Source organism: Marmota monax, unplaced genomic scaffold (assembly GCF_021218885.2).
Source record: "Marmota monax isolate L192 unplaced genomic scaffold, Marmota_monax_Labrador192_F-V1.1 WCK01_AAM20220418_F8-fsc00006, whole genome shotgun sequence".
In the NCBI taxonomy this organism is placed as follows: Eukaryota; Metazoa; Chordata; class Mammalia; order Rodentia; family Sciuridae; genus Marmota; species Marmota monax.
Window position 1 is genome coordinate 8,729,478 of NW_026693712.1, and position 17,379 is coordinate 8,746,856.

The window sequence follows — 17,379 nt, forward strand, 5'->3', positions numbered from 1 at the left end:
TTTTTCACCACCTTAAGTTTATTATGAAGTATTTGAAGTTACTATAAATAATATTGTCTTAATTTCTTTTTTCAGGCAGTTTGTTATTAGTATATAGAAACACAACTGATTTGCATGTTGAGTTTGTTGATTTTTACTTATCAATGTTATTTCCTGCCTGCATTTCCTTGCAGATAACAGGTAGTTGGCTGAGGAATGTGACATACCCTGTCCAGGCACTGCTGCAAGTAAATTGTTTTTTGGCAAAGAAAACATGTGGAATCAGTACAGTGGGCCCATTTTATAGAATTATTCTCTTAACCTTGTGTTTCCACATACTCATCCATCTGTCCCCTAACAGAACCATAGAGAATGTATAAAGGCAGAAATGAGGGGACATTAAATCACAGGATCCCACCCTATGGTGGTCAATTTTTACCCCAAAGAATGTTAACTCTTTCACACTTCCAGGTTTGCCAAATGGATTCTCAGAGGTATCTCAAAACTGTTTTCATGTATTAATTATATATATATGTTAAAAAGTTAAGATCAAGGGAAGGCCTCAGCCTAGGTCACTGGAACACAGATCTCCCAAATCTTCAGAGGCCAAAGCTAGGGCTCTGTAGAATTTGAATTATGGAAAATAGAATCCAGGCCCCTTGGAGGTGGGAAGAAGAGCCTGGCAAAAGCCAGGCAAGGTGTTTTAGTTTTCTGCCATGGGAGACTACTATGGCTTGGATCTGGAATGTCTCTCAAAGGCTCAGCTGTTGAAGGCTCAATCCCTAGTGCAGCAGTGTTCCCAGGTGGGGTTTGGGGAAAGTATATTAAATTATGAGGCCTCTGACTTTATCAAAGTATTAATCCATTGAGGGATTCATAGCTGAATGGGCTTTGGGAAGTAGTGTAAACTATAGGAGGTGGAAGCTAGTAACTGGAAATGGGTCCTTGGGGTGTGCCCTTGGGGACTACATCATGTCTCCAATCCCATGCATGAGTACTAGCACTCTCGGCATTTTCGCTGGCGTGCTTGCCCTCTGCTTTCATGTTACCATGAGATGAACAGCTTTCCTCCGCTTCATCCTTTTACCAGGATGTTCTGCCTCACTTTAGGCCCAAAGCAATACAGCCAGCTGAACACAGGCTGAAACTTCTGAAACTGTGAATTAAAATAAATCTTTCCTCCTCTAAGTTGCTTTTCTCAAGTATTTTGTCCCAGTGATGGAAAATTGACCAACATAGAGACTTTCCACATTCAATAACACAATGGCCACAAAATTCCTGATATTCTGCTAGTGAATGCTACGAATAACCAGAAGGCAGCAAAGGTAAGGCTCTCCATGCCCAGTCTCAAGGTCAAAGACAGCAAATTTAAGGAGTGATTATCAAAAAGAAGTACTTTTCCACTTTAGTAGGCAGCTTCTTATAAATTTAAATTCTTGGGCCCCATCCCAGAAATTCCTATCTGGGTCTTGGGAATCTACATATATAAATCTATATTTGTAACCTTCAGATATAAACCCTTCAGGTGATTCCTATGTTGGTGATCGGCAACCACACTTGAGAAACACTGCCCCAGGACCTTGACTCTAAGCCCTATGAATAGACAAAGTATTTCATTTATCCCTGGTTCCCTCCCAAATATCTGGCACATCCCTGAGACCACATACATTGTTCATTTAATTGTTCAAAGCAGTCCTCAAGAAAGTGTTTTTCACACGGAGCCAGCTCAAGTCTGTGGTCTCTCTGCACCTGCAGACTCTAGGACTTCATTTTACCAGGGGAGATTAGTTCAGGAAAAAGCATCCAAACTCAGCAGAGGCTAATTGATAAACCATAATGCCGAAGAGTTCTTTAACCCAAAGAAAAAACTGCAAATCAGTAGGCTAATAATATATTTTCTCATAAGAGCAAAATCTACTTATGAAATCAGTACTAGGCGATAGCTTGGTAAAAGAGTAAATGGAATTTAATAATTTTTAGGCTTAAATTGATAAAGACATAATTTGTGAGATAATATATATGAAGGCACTGTATAAATTGAAAGGCATTATATAAACTGTAAGGCATTATTAACATCATATTAGAAAATAAGCTAAAATAAGCTTTTACAGGAAAGTTACGTAAACTCCGAAGTCAAACAGAACGGGGTTCTACCTTTCCCTATGAAATCTTAAGACAAGTCACTGCGCTTCCCTAAGCCTCCTTCTCCTGAGTTTTTGTGAGAATTCAATGAAAGAATGTATATTAAGTTTGACACAGTAACTTGCACTAATAAGTTTTCAATAAAGATTTGTTTTCAGTTCCCTTTCTCCTCTATTACCAACACTAATGTCAGATGGGTAATAATACAACACCACACTAGTATAATGAGAAAATTACAGGCATGGCGGCAGGCAACATGGGATCTAGTCTCTGCTAAGCATCTTAGGTGGTCCTTCAAGCTTTGGTTTACACTTCAGAAATGACGTCTGCCAACAACACTGTTCGTGGATTTAGTTTTTCATTCACTGATATTTATTGAATGCCCACAATACAGACTTAAATCTAAACACGGAAATAAATGTACCTACTCAGCGTCAGGGTGCATAATGAGTTTCAAACGAAAATAATATATGGGAAAGTTTCCTAGGAATAATTGACAAGACTGATTGAAGAAAGTGCTGGTCTTAATTTTCCAGTTCCCAAGGAATCTCTTTGAAACCTTTGATCTGTCTCCGGCATTTCTGCCTTCAAGGTGAGGAAGGTCCTTCTTCTCTGAAAGAAAATGAAGAAAAGGGAGAGCGCTGAGCCTGTTTGGGTTTGAGCTGCAGGTCTGGGCGTAATCATAGGTCTGAGCTAGCTCCCGGCAGCTGACGCTCACTGAAACTTCGCCGAGCCGGACGTGGGTGGGGACGAAATCTGGGACGCCAGCTGCGCGCCAGCACTTTGATATTCAACCAGAGCAAACCCCAACTGCGTCAAATTCCACGTAGAGAGACGTAAAGTAGGCGGCGAGGATGCCACCGGCTCTGTGATCACGTGAGGCGGCGGGAGGGCCGTTGGCTCCTCCCTCTCCAAGATGGCGTCCTTGCTGCAGTCGGAGCGGGTTCTCTATCTAGTCCAAGGAGAAAAGAAGGTTCGGGCTCCGCTTTCGCAGCTCTACTTCTGCCGCTATTGTAGCGAGCTGCGGTCTCTGGAATGTGTGTCTCACGAGGTAACAGTCGTTCCGTAGACAGTGTGTGTGTGTGTGTGTGTGTGTGTGTGTATTGGGGTGGGGGGGCGTTCATCCTAGTCACTGCGACTGGTGGGGAAGTTCCGCCTGGTGGAGGCGGGCATTCATTTTACTAGCTTACTGATTGGCTCTGTCTCCCGTCACTCAGCTTGGCCTGCGATTTTATTTGCTTATAACCTGTCACTTAGAAAGGAAGTGCGGCCCCGGGTGGGGCTGAGCGGATCTTCTTTTTCTAGAGCGGCCTCTGGTTGGACAAATTTGACTTAGCTCTGGCTGTCTCCTGTGGGCCTTGGTAATTGAGTGGGCTTGGGAGAAAGATCTGGGATGCTTACTTAGTTCAGGCCACTTGGACGAAATACCTGTCGTTGCAGGATTGATGGAAGGGAGAGGCAGACATTCTCATTCATGGTCCTCCCAGCTTGGAAGGTCCGCCCCTGTTTTAGCCAGGAAACTGGTTGCTCTTCAACCGGTTGTTTCCTGGCTCAGGTTAAGGTCTACCGCAGGGAAGAGATTAAATTGAGTGGGTGAGTTGAGTGAAAGACACCTAGAATAAAGTGAGAAAGAAGCTCAAAGAGTTATATTCATGGCGCTTCTCTTGATGGTACTGGTGCTATCCTTCCCAAGCACAAGTGGTCAGTGTAAGAGAATTGCTCAGAAATAGGAGACCTGGCCAGTAAAAAAAAAAAAAAAAAAAAAAAAAAAAAAAAAATCACCAAATAACAAAATCCTAAAACTTTCAAAGCACTTGACACAATTTAATCATTCAGTGAGCTTTAGGAATTAAATGAGGAATAAGACCCTGCTGTTGATAACTCAGTTTAGTGAAGAAAAAGCTGATAATAATAATAGTTATATTTGTTGGGTACTTGCTGTATGGCATATGTATTATGTAATCTCTTCAAACCAATGAAGAAAAAAAAAACATTTTGCTTAAAAAAAAAAAAAACATTTTGCAGGCAAAGAAACGAGTATTTGCCTTATGTCACACAGATAATAATTTGGTGGTGGAAGAAAGAATCAGGATTTGGACCTAAACAACCTGACACACAGAATTTTACTAAAGATCTCTGGACTGTCAGAATGCACCTGAAATGTGTCTTGTACTATAAACTATTTTACACATTCACAGTTATTTTACTGGAGGTAATATTAAGATGAATCAAGGGAAGCAATTGGAAAACACAAGAAAAATCAATGTCATATATATAATATATTCTCCATTAGCACTGTTCATGTATCTCCTTGGTGGGTCCTTTCTTTCTTAGATGTTTCCCTATTCCATCTCAACCCCAGAACTTACTGGATCAAATTTCCTGTGGTGGATATTATGGAGTTTAGTCTCCATGATCTCTAAGGATCTCTTTAGCTAAGACATTTCAGACTATAACAGCATTTTTTACAATGTGGTGTGTATCTGTGTTGTGGAAGTCATTCGTTTAGGAAGGATGAGGCTACTAAGAGTCAGGGAAGTCCAGTAAGCACTAATGGAAAACCTGGGCCTAGAGCTGCATATGAAGGGACAATTTGGAAAAGGGGCAATAAGGAATTAATTGCATTTTGTCTTTTATGATATGTCAGTGTGTATTAGCTTTTCATTGCTGTGACCAAAATATCTGACAAGAACAACAACTTAGGAGCAAAAGTTTTTTATGGCTCATAGCTTCAAAAGTCTTAGTTCATGGTTGACTAACTCCATTTCTCTGGGCCCAAGGTGAGACAACATCATGGTGGAAGGGTGCTGCAGAGAAAAGCTGCTCAATTTATGACAACCAGGAAACAGAGCCAACCAGGGAGCCAGAGATAAAATATAAACCCCAAAAGAGTGCTGCCGGGAACCTAACTTCCTCCAGCCATGACAGTCATCACCCAATTAAGCCATTCAAATTATTAATCCATCAAATGAATTAATCTACTGAGTAGGTAGCAGCTCTTATAATCTAATCATTTCAACTCTAAACTTTGACACAGGAGCCTTTGGGAGATACCTCAATCCAAACCATAACACAGTGGAAATATTAGTTAGCAATATTGTCCTTTATATTGAATAGCAATTGTATTGATCTTTTCAAATTGGGCCTATTTATAGCGGATGGTGAAAAAAAAGACAGTTTCTATCACAGTAATTACATTCAAATTACTATCTTTCCAGATGGAGGTGAGTAGAATTTTATAATTGTCGAATAGTATCTACCTGCATTAAAGAAAAGACTTATTCAGATCTTTAAAAAATATAGTGAATTTAATGTTTGGACTGTGCATTGCATTAAATATGATAAGATTATCCTATTTAATTTTTCATTTTAAAATAAACTAGTTAAAGCAATTAATTTACATTTACTAAATATGTTACTTCACTGATGAGAAAACTTTTTTTTATAAGTCTCCCTCAGCAGTTAAAGTGTATTCAAATAAAGCTGAACTAGTCAGGTGCAGTGGCACATGCCTGCAATCCCAGGTACTCAGAAAACTGAAGCAGGAGGATACAAGTTTAAGGTCAGCCTGGGCAGCTTAGTGAAATCCTGTCTCAAAATTCAAAAAAATTTTAAAGGAATATGGCTGGGGATGTAGCTCAGTGGGAATGTAGCCTAGTAATGGGACCCTGGGTTCTATCCCCAGTACTTCAAAAGAAATAAAAATTTAAAAAATAAAGCTGGACTAGATAAGAGGGTATTTGATCACAGCTTTATAATTGTATTGTTTAATTAATCTGTTCATTAAGTTATCATAGAGTTATTCATTTGAAAATTTTAAATTATGATATAGACAACTTTTGACATATCTAACAATAAAAGGGAACAGGAGATATTCAAAATGAAGGGTTTTTTTTCCCCCAGATCAGTGATATTTCACCTTTTGCTGGGATATTTTAAAATTCGTAATTTGACATTTCTACAAGCTAAACTGAGCTTCTCTGTTTTTTTTTTTGTTGTTGTTGTTGTTTGTTTGTTTGTTTTTAATTATTTCTTATTTGCTCTTAGGTGGACTCCCATTATTGTCCCAGTTGCTTAGAAAATATGCCATCAGCTGAAGCCAAACTAAAAAAAAATAGGTAAGAACATAATCAGTTTTTCTGTTTTCCTCAACTATTTTTAAATAACTGGTAAGGAAGCACATGGAATTACTTTCTTTTTTTTTAATTGCTCTTTATTTCATCACTGCCTCAGATCAAATGCCCTTTGATTTTTTTTAATAAACTTTCTATTTTAGAACAGTTGCAGATTTAAGAATTATTGTAAAGATAGTACAGAGAATTCTTTGTCACCTCCAACCCAGTCTCCCCTATTGTTAGGAAACCACATTATATTAGTCATATATCCTTGGACTTCTCTTGACTGACAGTTTTTTAGACTTTAAATCTGATGACATTAGGAATTTTGAGGAGTACTGGAGAACTTTATAGACTGTACCTCAATTAAAATTTGTGTGATATTTTCCTCTCCAGACTGAGGGATATGTTTTAGGGAGGGAAGAGGACCACAGAGATAAAGTGGCATCTCTCATCACATCAGATCAAGGATGAATTAACTGTCCATATGATTTATCTCTCTGGATGTTAACCTCACTTACCTGGCATGAGCTAGTGTTGTCAGGTTTCTCAACTGTAAGGCTAGTCTTTTTTCCCCTCCTTTTCTTTACTCCTTCGAATAAAAAAATCACATCATAGCCCACACTTAGTGGGAAATTTCCCCCTTCTTAAAAGCTTTCTGCATAAAATATTTTAAATTTATTTTGCATGAAAGATTTATCTCTTCTCTATTTATTTATTTATCATGTAAATCATATTTCACTTTGAGCTCATGAATATTTATTTTGTACCTTGGATTATAATCCAGTACTGCTTTATTTATATTTTTGCTTGTTTGTTTATTTATTTTGCCCATGTTGTTCCAGCTTTGGCCATGGAGCTCTTTCAGTTTACTTCTGTATTCCTTCGACATACGCCTATAATGGTAGTTAGGGGGAAGTGTTCTGTTCACTAGTCTGAGTGCTTTATTACTAGTACTACAAAATACTCCATGCTTGTCTCATGTATTTTTCTGTGTCTGTCTTATAATTGGCCATTTCTCAAAGGAACTTTGGTTCCTTTTATTTGAGAATAGTATTAGAAACCAAGATCTGGCTGCTAGACCTGCTCATTGCTACTGGATGATAGTTTTTAGTTTGGCATGAAAGTCCTTTTGCTACCTGTCACACTTCTATATCTTTGTGGATGTGTTATTTATTTTTCCTGCCCCAAGAAAGAGCTCCTGATAACCAGATGCTGTTTTGTTTGCTTCCCACATGTTAATTTTATCATTTCATACTCAGAGGATCTCTGTGAGGTGGATACTATTATACTTACCTAAGGATAATATACAGATGGCAAAATGTTGCAGATAATGGAAGTGATACAAGACTGGTGGTATTGGTAATCTCAGGTGGTGGGAAGGTTAAAAGCAGCAAGGCACAGGACCCCTAGAAGGAAAATCTTGGCTGAGGCTAGGAAGAATAGCATCTGAGAAGAAAAAACACTGAAAGCATACTGTTTCTGAATCCTTGCAGTTTAGTGGCATTGTTTGGTTTCTGTTTCAGCTCTCTGGCACAGCAATCAAACCCTTATTTTCTAAATCCAATTTCACAGCTCTTTGAGCTGTTGACTCTGTTTTCCATCATATAATTGGGCTCTCCTTTCAAGGCTTTTGCTGTGACAGTTGTCTTTCCCTTAGAAATCTTTGTAACCTGCTAAGCATAAAAAGATTCTGAAATAATGAATTCTACCTGTTAACAGTGATTTCCTCTCTGGAGCAGGGTTGGATCAGGTTGTAATTCTTCAAAAGCTTTTTTGATAATTGCATACATTTTTTAAAATAATATATAATTCTTTCAAAATGCTAAAGTTGAAAACAGGCCCCAGGAATAATTTTTTATCTTTTTTCTTGGGAGATATTCCAAATTGAACATGTACTCTGTTGAATTCCTAACATGTAGAACAGTGTCTGGTACATGGTTTGATAAATATTTGTTGAATGAACAAATGGTTGTGTTTGTCACATTGCAGATGTGCCAACTGCTTTGACTGTCCTGGCTGCATGCACACACTATCCACCCGGGCAACAAGCATCTCCACACAGCTCCCAGATGACCCAGCCAAAACTACCATGAAGAAAGCCTATTACTTGGCCTGTGGATTTTGTCGCTGGACATCTAGAGATGTGGGCATGGCAGACAAATCTGTAGGTGAGTGAAGTGGACTTGAACATGAGTTCATAAAATGCAACTGTCAGCTCTGTATTCATCCGTGTGTGAGTCTTTTTTTTTTTTTTTAAACATGTTTGGATACTCCAGGATGGATACTTGGATATGGAATTGCCAAGCAGAAGAAATAAAAGCAATTTAAAACTTTTATAGATGTTGTCAGACTGTTCGCCAAGATGGAAGTGTATGGGAGAACCATTTTTCCTTTTTGTAGCCAACACTTTATATAACCAAATTTAAAAAATTTTGCCAAATAAAGGAAGTTTTAGCGGGGCGTGGTGCTTCATGCCTGTAATCCCAGCGGCTCAGGAGGCTGAGACTGGAGGATCCCGAGTTCAAAGCCAGCCTCAGCAACTTAGTGAGGCACTAAGCAATTCAGAGAGACCCTGTCTCTAAATAAAATACAAATAGGGCTGTGGATGTGGCTCAGTGGTCAGGTGCCCCTGAATTCAATCCTCAGTACACAAAGAAAGGAAGTTTTAATTTGCATTTCATGAGCATTAATGAACTTGAACCTTTGACATATTTATTGAACATTTTTATTTCCATTTATGAGAGTTGCTGTTCATAATCTTTGCCCATTGTCCTTCTGACTTTTCATTATTTATTTATAATGGTTCCACATTTTTGGTTATTCATTTATAGTCTGTGATATATGATCCAGCTATTTTTCTTGTTTTCAAGTAAAAGAAACACCCAGAAATCCAGATAGATGTCTCAGTTTGTTACTCTGTAAGTGAATGTTTTATATTAGCCTTTTATATTATGAGCCATTAAGTATTGGAGAATTTTTATTTCAGAACTTAAAACTTATGATGACTTCTAGAAACCTATCTCTTCTGGAGTATCTAGAAGTGATAATTGAATACTCAGAACTCTTAAATAGTATAGATAATTTCATTTCCTCCATGATGTCATTGGTGCCTAAGAAGCCCTAAAACCACTTTTATTTATTTGATTATTTTTAAGTACTTCTCTTTAATGTACAGAGAAAAATTTATAATGACATCATATAGTAGTCTTGTCAAATTGCTGTGTAGAAGAAATTACTAGTTCTGAAGAAGCAAGTAGCTAAAACATATGGATTTTTTTTTTTTTTTTTTTTGACCAGGGATTAAACCCAGGGTTACTTAACCACTGAACCACATCCCCAGCCCTTTTGATTTTTGAGACAGAGTCTCCCTAGGTTGCTTAGGGCCTCGCTAAGTTGCCGAGGCTGGCTTTGAACTCGGGATCTCGTGTCTTAGCCTCCTGAGCCACTGAGAATACAGGCAAGCACCACTGTACCGACTTTTAAAAATATTTTTCATGACTGTGTTGGGTAAGACAGCCTCTAAAATATGAATATTGTGCTACAAGGTGTTATTTCAACCATTTTTTGCAAAAGAGTAAAATGCTACCATCAGCAAGGTATTTAAAAGTCCTTTTTGTTGGGGGGGGGGGGGAGAAATTATTTTTAAATATAGAGTATTTGTGTACTTATCCAGCCTAGGAAATGAAACATAACCAAAGCAATTTTAAGACCTCTTGTAACCTTTCCCCTACTTTATTCCTCTTCCTCTCTGCCTCATCTTCCTCTCCAGGAAATAATCTCAATCCTGAATTCTGTGTTTGCTAGTGTCCATGCTTGTCTTTATACTTCTCTGAATCTGTATGTAGCCACTAACAAATAGTATTTTTTAATTTTAAGCAAGGAGAAATATACTATATAGGTACTGCTACCACATTTTTTCCTCAACATTGTTTCTCCTACATGATTGATTTACACATGACTTACCACAGTATTCTTTATTCAGTTGTTTTCAATGAACATTTAGGATATTGCAGTTTTTTGCTGTTGAAAACAGTGCTGCTAGAAAAATATGTATGTGTTTATCAAGTACAAAAAGAAGCATTTTTCTGCCATAACTGGAAGTAAAATTGCCCATCAGAAGATGTGAACTTTCTTTGTTCTCCAAAATGCTGTACCAGGTTTTGGGGAATTTTTTTGTTTTTGCTTTTTTTTTTTTTTTTTTTTTTGGTACCAAGGATTGAACTTGGGCACTATACCACTAAGCCACATCCCCAATCCTTTTTCTGTATTACATTTAGAGACAGAGTCTCACTGAGTTGCTCTTACCAATTTAGGGCTCTTTAAAGTTTTTTCCAAACTTACGGTGTGAAATCATATTTCATTATACTTTATTTTTATTTAGTCTTGAGATAATTACATATAATGAAGTTTACCAATTTTAAGTGTAGAAATCTGTTCTTCTTAATAAATATGTAGTCATAACCACCACCATAATGACGATACACACCATTTCCTCTAGTTCCTTTAATCAGTTCCTTTTCCACATCATTGGTCCCTGACTACCCTGATACACTTTCTTTTCTTTTTTTTCCCCCTTCTTATTGGAGATTAACCACTGAGCCACATACCCAGCTGTTTTTATTTTTTGAGACAGGGTCTCTTGCTAAGTTGCTTAGGTCCTCACTTAGTAGCTGAGGCTAGCCTCGAACTTACCATTCTCCTGCCTCAGCCCCTGAGCCGCTGGGATTACAGGCATGCACCACCACACCTGGCTGATATGCTTTCTATCACTATGTTTTTACCTTTCCTAGAAGCTTATATAATTGGTGTCTTATAGTCCATAGTCCTTTGTATCTGGCGTCTTTCACTTCAGAATAATATTTTGAGGTTCATATTTTTGCTTCATAAAATTTCTTTTTTATTGTTCCTCTTGTTTGGCTATAACACAGATTGTTTATCCATTCTTCATTTGATGAATGTGGGTCGTTTGGCAATTTGGGCTTAAATGAGAAAAGCTGCTGTGAACATTTGCTTACAAATCTTTGTGTAGGTATATGTTTTATTTTTTTAATTGAGAAAATACCTAGAAGTGGAATTGCTGGGTCATGGGGTAATTGTAGCTTAACTTTAACTAGAAACTGCCAAACTATTTAACAAAGTGTCTGTGCAGTTTTGGATACTAATCAGTAAAATAGGAGAGTTTTAATTCCTTGACAATTCTTGACGCTTTTGTTTTCTTCATTTTAACCATTCTGGCACTTGAATAGTGATTCTTCATTGTGACTTTAGTTTGTGTTTTCTTTATGTGTTTATATGCTATCTATTTAGCATATTTAGTGAATTTGTTAGAAATCTTTTGCTCATTTTTTAACATCTTTTTCTTTTTGTCTTTGTGTTGAGTTGTAAGAGTTGCATATTCTGGATATAAGTTCTTTGTCATATATGCATTTTAGAAATATCTTCTAAAGCTCCCCAGTCTGTAGTGTGCCTTTATATTTTTTCAGCATTGTCTATTGAAGAACATAAGATTATAAATTCAGTGATGTCTAGTTTATCAGTTTTTTTTTTATTTTATACTTTGTGCTGTGTCCTGTTAAAAATTTTATCCACTGTCACTAAGATTTACTTCTGTGCTTTCTACATGTTAGTTTTAGCTCTTAGAGTTAAAGTTCTTGTTATTTTCAGGATAAGTTTTGTACATGTTGTGAGGTAAGCATTCAGATTCTTTTTTCTTTATTTTATATGTGGTTATTCAATTGTTTCAGCATCATTAGTTGAAATTTTTCATTATGATTTTATTTTCAATTCTCTTAGGTAATCTATTTTTTTTATAACTTGAAAGTAATAGAATATAGAATCTGTATAATAATGCAGATAATAACTGGGTCTCTGGAATTAGGCTGCTTGCTTCAGTTTAAGCCTAAGACTACCATTTACTATCCATATGACTTTAAGCAAGTTATTTAATCAGCCTCAGTTTTCTATCTGCAAAAATGAAACTAGTTATAAGAGTCCCTTCCTTAGGTTATTATGGGAATAGAAAGAAATTTAATACTTTTCAAATGCCTACTGTGGAGGCTGTGCGTGCTGTAGGAATGAAAGAGGTGGGCATTATCAGCATCATTATAGCTAAAGAAAAAAATGTTATTCTGAGCATGCTGGTCTATAAAATTTATAGAATTCTTTCTGGGAAATTCTTGGACCTTGTCTTTAAGTTTCATTTTATGGCCTACAAATGACCTATTTTTATGAAAATGGTCAAATAATGAAAGTCTCATTTAATGTTTCTTTATTTTCTAGCTAGTGGTGGTTGGCAGGAACCAGAAAATCCTCACACACAACGGGTAAGTAAAGGATCATATGACAAAAAAAAAAAAATGAAATAAGAAAATATAGAATAAAAGACTAAACATCTTCCATTTTATCGGTACATATGACCTATGCCTAGAAGTCCATGATGTCTATTTTGTTATGTTTTACACATAGAAAATGCTTCTCGTTGTAAGACATTAAATCACAATCTCACTTCTTTTAGAAGTTAACGGAAACATCTAGATATAGTTTTAGTTCTGTGTTTGAGTTATATGTCCAAAAAAGGAAAGATAGCATTTTTTCTTTTCTTCACATACCCACCAGTGAGTTAAAGTTTCATTTGTTATCAAATATTTTTGGGAATATAAACATGTAGACATTTCAACCACTGGAAACACTACAGATTTAGAAAATACCTTTGGTCTCAGTAGTGATTGCTTATAGGATCATGACTTGAGCATCCTTTAGCAATTTGTAGTGAATTGATCTGTGTATTATACCTGATTTTTTTTGTAATCCTCTTGAATTAGAACAGTATGAGTAGGGTAATGAACTTCTATAGAAATGAAGTGTCCTGTCAGTACAAATTAAACAGTAATTATTCATCTATAATATCAGCAAAAATCAGAAATATGAAAATATCCTGGGTCAAAGTGTGGGGAAATGGGTTTTCTTTTTTGTACTATTATAATATTAGTGTAGGTTGATATAGATTTCTTGAGCTCCTGGCTGTATATACTTCTTGGATTCTTGCATGAATTATAGAAATGCTTACATGTATGCATACGCGCACGCACACACACATTTCAGACACAAAAAGTGAATAACTATTTGCCAAGGACTATATTGAATTATAGGATATATGGTCCCTACTTTCATAGAGATTAAGTGTAATGGTGGGGGGGAGTCAAATCAATCATTCACATAATTCCCAGATAAAGAGAAAACCATGGTAAGTAATGTGAAGGAGAGAAATTGTGCCATGTGAACATGTGAAGGGGTGAGGGACATCCACTAAGAATTGAGGACAACAGGCACAGAGGGGAAAGAATGTAAGGCAGGGAAACAACATATGCAAAGATCTTGTAAGTGAAGGAAGCAAAACATATGGTAGGTAAGAAAGGGAGTGTCACTAGAGTGGAGCATAGTCACAACAAAGAGGAATTTAGGGTCTGACCATGCAGGACATACATGTGGACCAAATTAAGGAGTTTGAGAACTATTAAGTGCTTTTAAGCATGGAGGAGATAACAGGATCAGATTAGTGTTCCTAAAAAGTAGTTACTGCTAAATTCAGAGTCCAGTCGTGGGCACCATAAGTCTAGTTGATTCAGTTGTAGGAATTGGTTAAATACCTTGTAGGGTATCTCTTTCCAATAAGTTACAACCTTTTTAAAAAAATGACATTGATCTAATTGCACTGGATAGAAAGATGAACCCAATGTATTTGTACTGGATAGAAAGTTCAGGATATTTGCAGTGAAAAAGAATGTTATAATTTTCATTCCCTTTTACATGGAAATTCAAGTTGTATGTCTATACACAGGTGTTTTGAAATTATGCAAAATATAATGTGCTATGTCTCTGGTGTATGAGAATGATATCTAAACTGATAGTAGTGGATAACTGAGTAAAGAGGTCAACTTAGGCACACAGAGATGAAAGAGAAGTTTTATGGTTTATTTATGTTTATATATTATTTGAACTGTTTGTAAATAATGTATGCTGCTTTATGATTAAAATACTTTAAAAGTAAAAGAGTATGATGGAGGAGTATAAAATAGAATATGAAATGTCATATTCTTGGAAATAAATGATTCATGCAGGAAAAAATAGGAGCAATTGGAAGAAGAAATAAGCAGTAAAATAAAACAACAATGAAAAAAAGAACCTGAAATTTTCAAGTCTTTTTATTGCCCATTTCTTTCTGTGGTTGAACTTGAAGGTTTCATTTCGATTCTAAAAGCAGATCATGTAATGAAGAAATTCTCTTTAAAGAAAAAGCACATACTTGCCCATCTTAACTAATTTGTCTTCTCTATACTGATTATGTAACAAGTCGATGTGGTTTATCTATTTTGTATGTTTCCTGTTAGCTTTTTTTGCAAAACAAATACTAAGTCTTTGATTTATTACAGATGAACAAATTGATTGAATATTACCAGCAGCTTGCTCAAAAAGAGAAGGTTGAGCGAGATCGCAAGAAATTGGCACGACGTAGAAACTATATGCCTCTGGCTTTTTCGGTGAGGATTTGGTACCAAAAAAATGGACATTGCAAAACTTGTGGAACATAACATTTCAAAAAGTGGCCATTGTCATAGATTCCTGAGTGTTGGGTAGCAGACGTTTGAGCCCAAAGGACATTTGTGTTTTTTTCACCATTACTTCTATCTTTTGAATATTTCCCCTCAAAAGGCTACTATTTAATTTTATAGGCACCACCTAACTCTACTTGCAACTTTTGTGTATTCGAGAAAGTCTGAGAAGAAGAAGGTGGGCAAGTGGTAGATTTTATTGAGATTACCCGTATAGCCTACCTTTGACACCCTGGTAGTAGTAGTTTCCCAACTCTATAGTTAGTTAGTTATTTATTTATTTATTTATTTATTTATTTATTTATTTATTTATTTGATACCTTCCCATATTTCTCCAAAATCAGAAACACTGACTTTTACACAGTGCATTTGAGTGGTTAAATAGTAATAGATACACATGCAATTTTTTATAGGAATTATTTATGGAAGTTATTCTTTAATCAGTTTTTATACTAGTAGGCAGAAGCAAGAGATGAAAGTTTTGAGTTTTTGTTGTTGTCCCCCAAGTTTTATTTGCTTTTATGGAATAATTTGGTTTCTTTGTGCTTGCTTGAGACCCAACAGATTGACATTCAATAAAGAACATTTATTGAATGTCAGTGATGTGTCAAGCACTGTGCTAAGCACTTTGTTTGTATTATTGAATGTCAGTGATGTGTCAAGCACATGCTTAGCACTCTGTTTGTATTATTTTATTTAATCCTCACGACAATCTTGTGGGACAGATAATGTATCCCCATTTTATACTTGACATAATGAGAGCTGGCAGGATGAAGTAACTTGTCATACTGTATCGACATGAGAATGAGTTAAGCCATTAAAACCCTAAAGATTGGTAAGGTTCATATGAAAATATTTAGATTGGAATTTAATAAAACATTGACACTTGCAAAGCAGCCAGATTTTTTTCAAGTCCAAAGGTATAATCAGCACATGTACTATATATTTTAGGAGAGGAATTTGAATAAAATGCATTATCCTTCCAACTTTCCCATATACCTGCCTGCTGTATGAGTTTGCTTCTATCTTATGCTGCATTTTTTTGTCTCTGTTGCAACCTGCTGCTATTTGGGGGCTCTACAGCAACATACTATTCATGTAGTGGTAAGTTCTCTTTTATAATTCTTGCTAACCCTGAAGAAGTTAGCAGATGGTCACTGGTGTTCCAGGATGAAATTCATCACCTGTTTTAGACACTCCACATAGTTCTTGCCTGAGCCACAGCTTAGATTTTTTAGCTTAATAGCAAAAACTCACATTTAATTCACTTTTACTGGTATTAATGTAGTTTCAGTCTCCATTTTGGTGCTTTTATTATTTTAGGAATAGAATAATGGTGTGGGTTTACAAACCACCATCTTTAAAAGCATCTTTTAAATTAGTTTTTGGGTTTGGTTTTGTTTTGTTTTGTGTTTGCTTATTTCGCTAAGCTTCTCATGCTGTCCCACCCCAAATTCTTTGTTTCAGTGAATACAATGTATAAATGGATTTTCTAATAGGGATTTTTGAATTTTGTTTAGGACAAATATGGTCTTGGAACCAGGCTTCAGCGACCCCGAGCTGGTGCGTCCATCAGTACCCTTGCTGGACTTTCGTAAGTTTGAACATTAGATTTTGAAAAGAAAAGCAGGTATCAAAATTAATATTTAAGGAATTTTTTTTTTTTTTTTTTTTTTTTTGCCAGGCCATGGCGGGTACCAGGGATTGAACTCAGGAGTACTCAACCACTGCACCACATTCCTAGCCCTATTTTGTATTTTATTTAGAGATAGGGTCTCACTGGGTTGCTTAGTATATCACGTTACTGAGGCTGGTTTTGAACTTGTGATCCTCCTGCCTCATTCCCCCGAGTCACTGCAGGTGTGCCCCCCAAAAGAGAAAAAGGATATATGTCAATGGGGAAAGAGATTTTCATACTTAGAAAAAAAAACAAAACCAAACCAGATGTGGTGGCACAGGCCTGTAATTCCAGCGGCTCAAGAGGCTGAGGTAGGTGGATCATGAGTTTAAAGCCAGTCTCAGCAACTTGGTGAGGCCATAAGCAATTCAGCAAAATGCTGTATCTAAATAAAATATAAAAAGGGCTGGAGATGTGGCTCAATGGTTAAGCACCCTGGATTCAATGCCCAGTACCAAAAAAAGAAAAGATCAAAACTAATGAATATTCTACAATAGAAGAATATGTCAAATATTGATACAACTTGGAGGATGATCATATGGATCCTTGGGAAATTAATCTCTTATCTTTTAGCCTTAAAGAAGGAGAGGACCAGAAAGAGATAAAGATTGAGCCAGCTCAAGCCGTGGATGAAGTGGAACCTTTACCTGAAGACTATTACACAAGACCAGTAAATTTAACAGAGGGTAATTTTATACTGTTTCTATTATACACATACTTACTTTTTGTTATTTATATGCCTGGTGATTGAGATGTTTAATAGACTAGTTGTTAGTGGTAAAATTATACATAGAAAATAAAATAGATGTAATCATTTGAAGAACTATAAAATGTCTATCAAGTTTCTGAATTG

At 36.3% G+C, this 17,379-nt stretch overlaps 1 protein-coding gene across 2 annotated transcripts in view; it reads left to right on the plus strand.

Moving 5' to 3' along the window:
• The first annotated feature begins 3,001 nt into the window (after positions 1 to 3,001).
• The window catches only part of Dctn4 (dynactin subunit 4), a 37,051-nt gene continuing 22,673 nt past the window's right edge, over positions 3,002 to 17,379 (plus strand). The window contains exons 1-8 of one of the 2 annotated variants that reach the window (XM_046460241.2): positions 3,002 to 3,172; positions 6,169 to 6,239; positions 8,229 to 8,407; positions 12,519 to 12,562; positions 14,669 to 14,776; positions 15,932 to 15,952; positions 16,369 to 16,442; positions 17,100 to 17,212. In XM_046460241.2, the coding sequence (XP_046316197.1) occupies positions 3,038 to 3,172; positions 6,169 to 6,239; positions 8,229 to 8,407; positions 12,519 to 12,562; positions 14,669 to 14,776; positions 15,932 to 15,952; positions 16,369 to 16,442; positions 17,100 to 17,212 (745 nt within the window). In that variant the 5' untranslated portion in view covers positions 3,002 to 3,037. The remainder of the gene's footprint in view (positions 3,173 to 6,168; positions 6,240 to 8,228; positions 8,408 to 12,518; positions 12,563 to 14,668; positions 14,777 to 15,931; positions 15,953 to 16,368; positions 16,443 to 17,099; positions 17,213 to 17,379) is intronic. The other variant, XM_046460242.2, reaches the window with a different exon arrangement.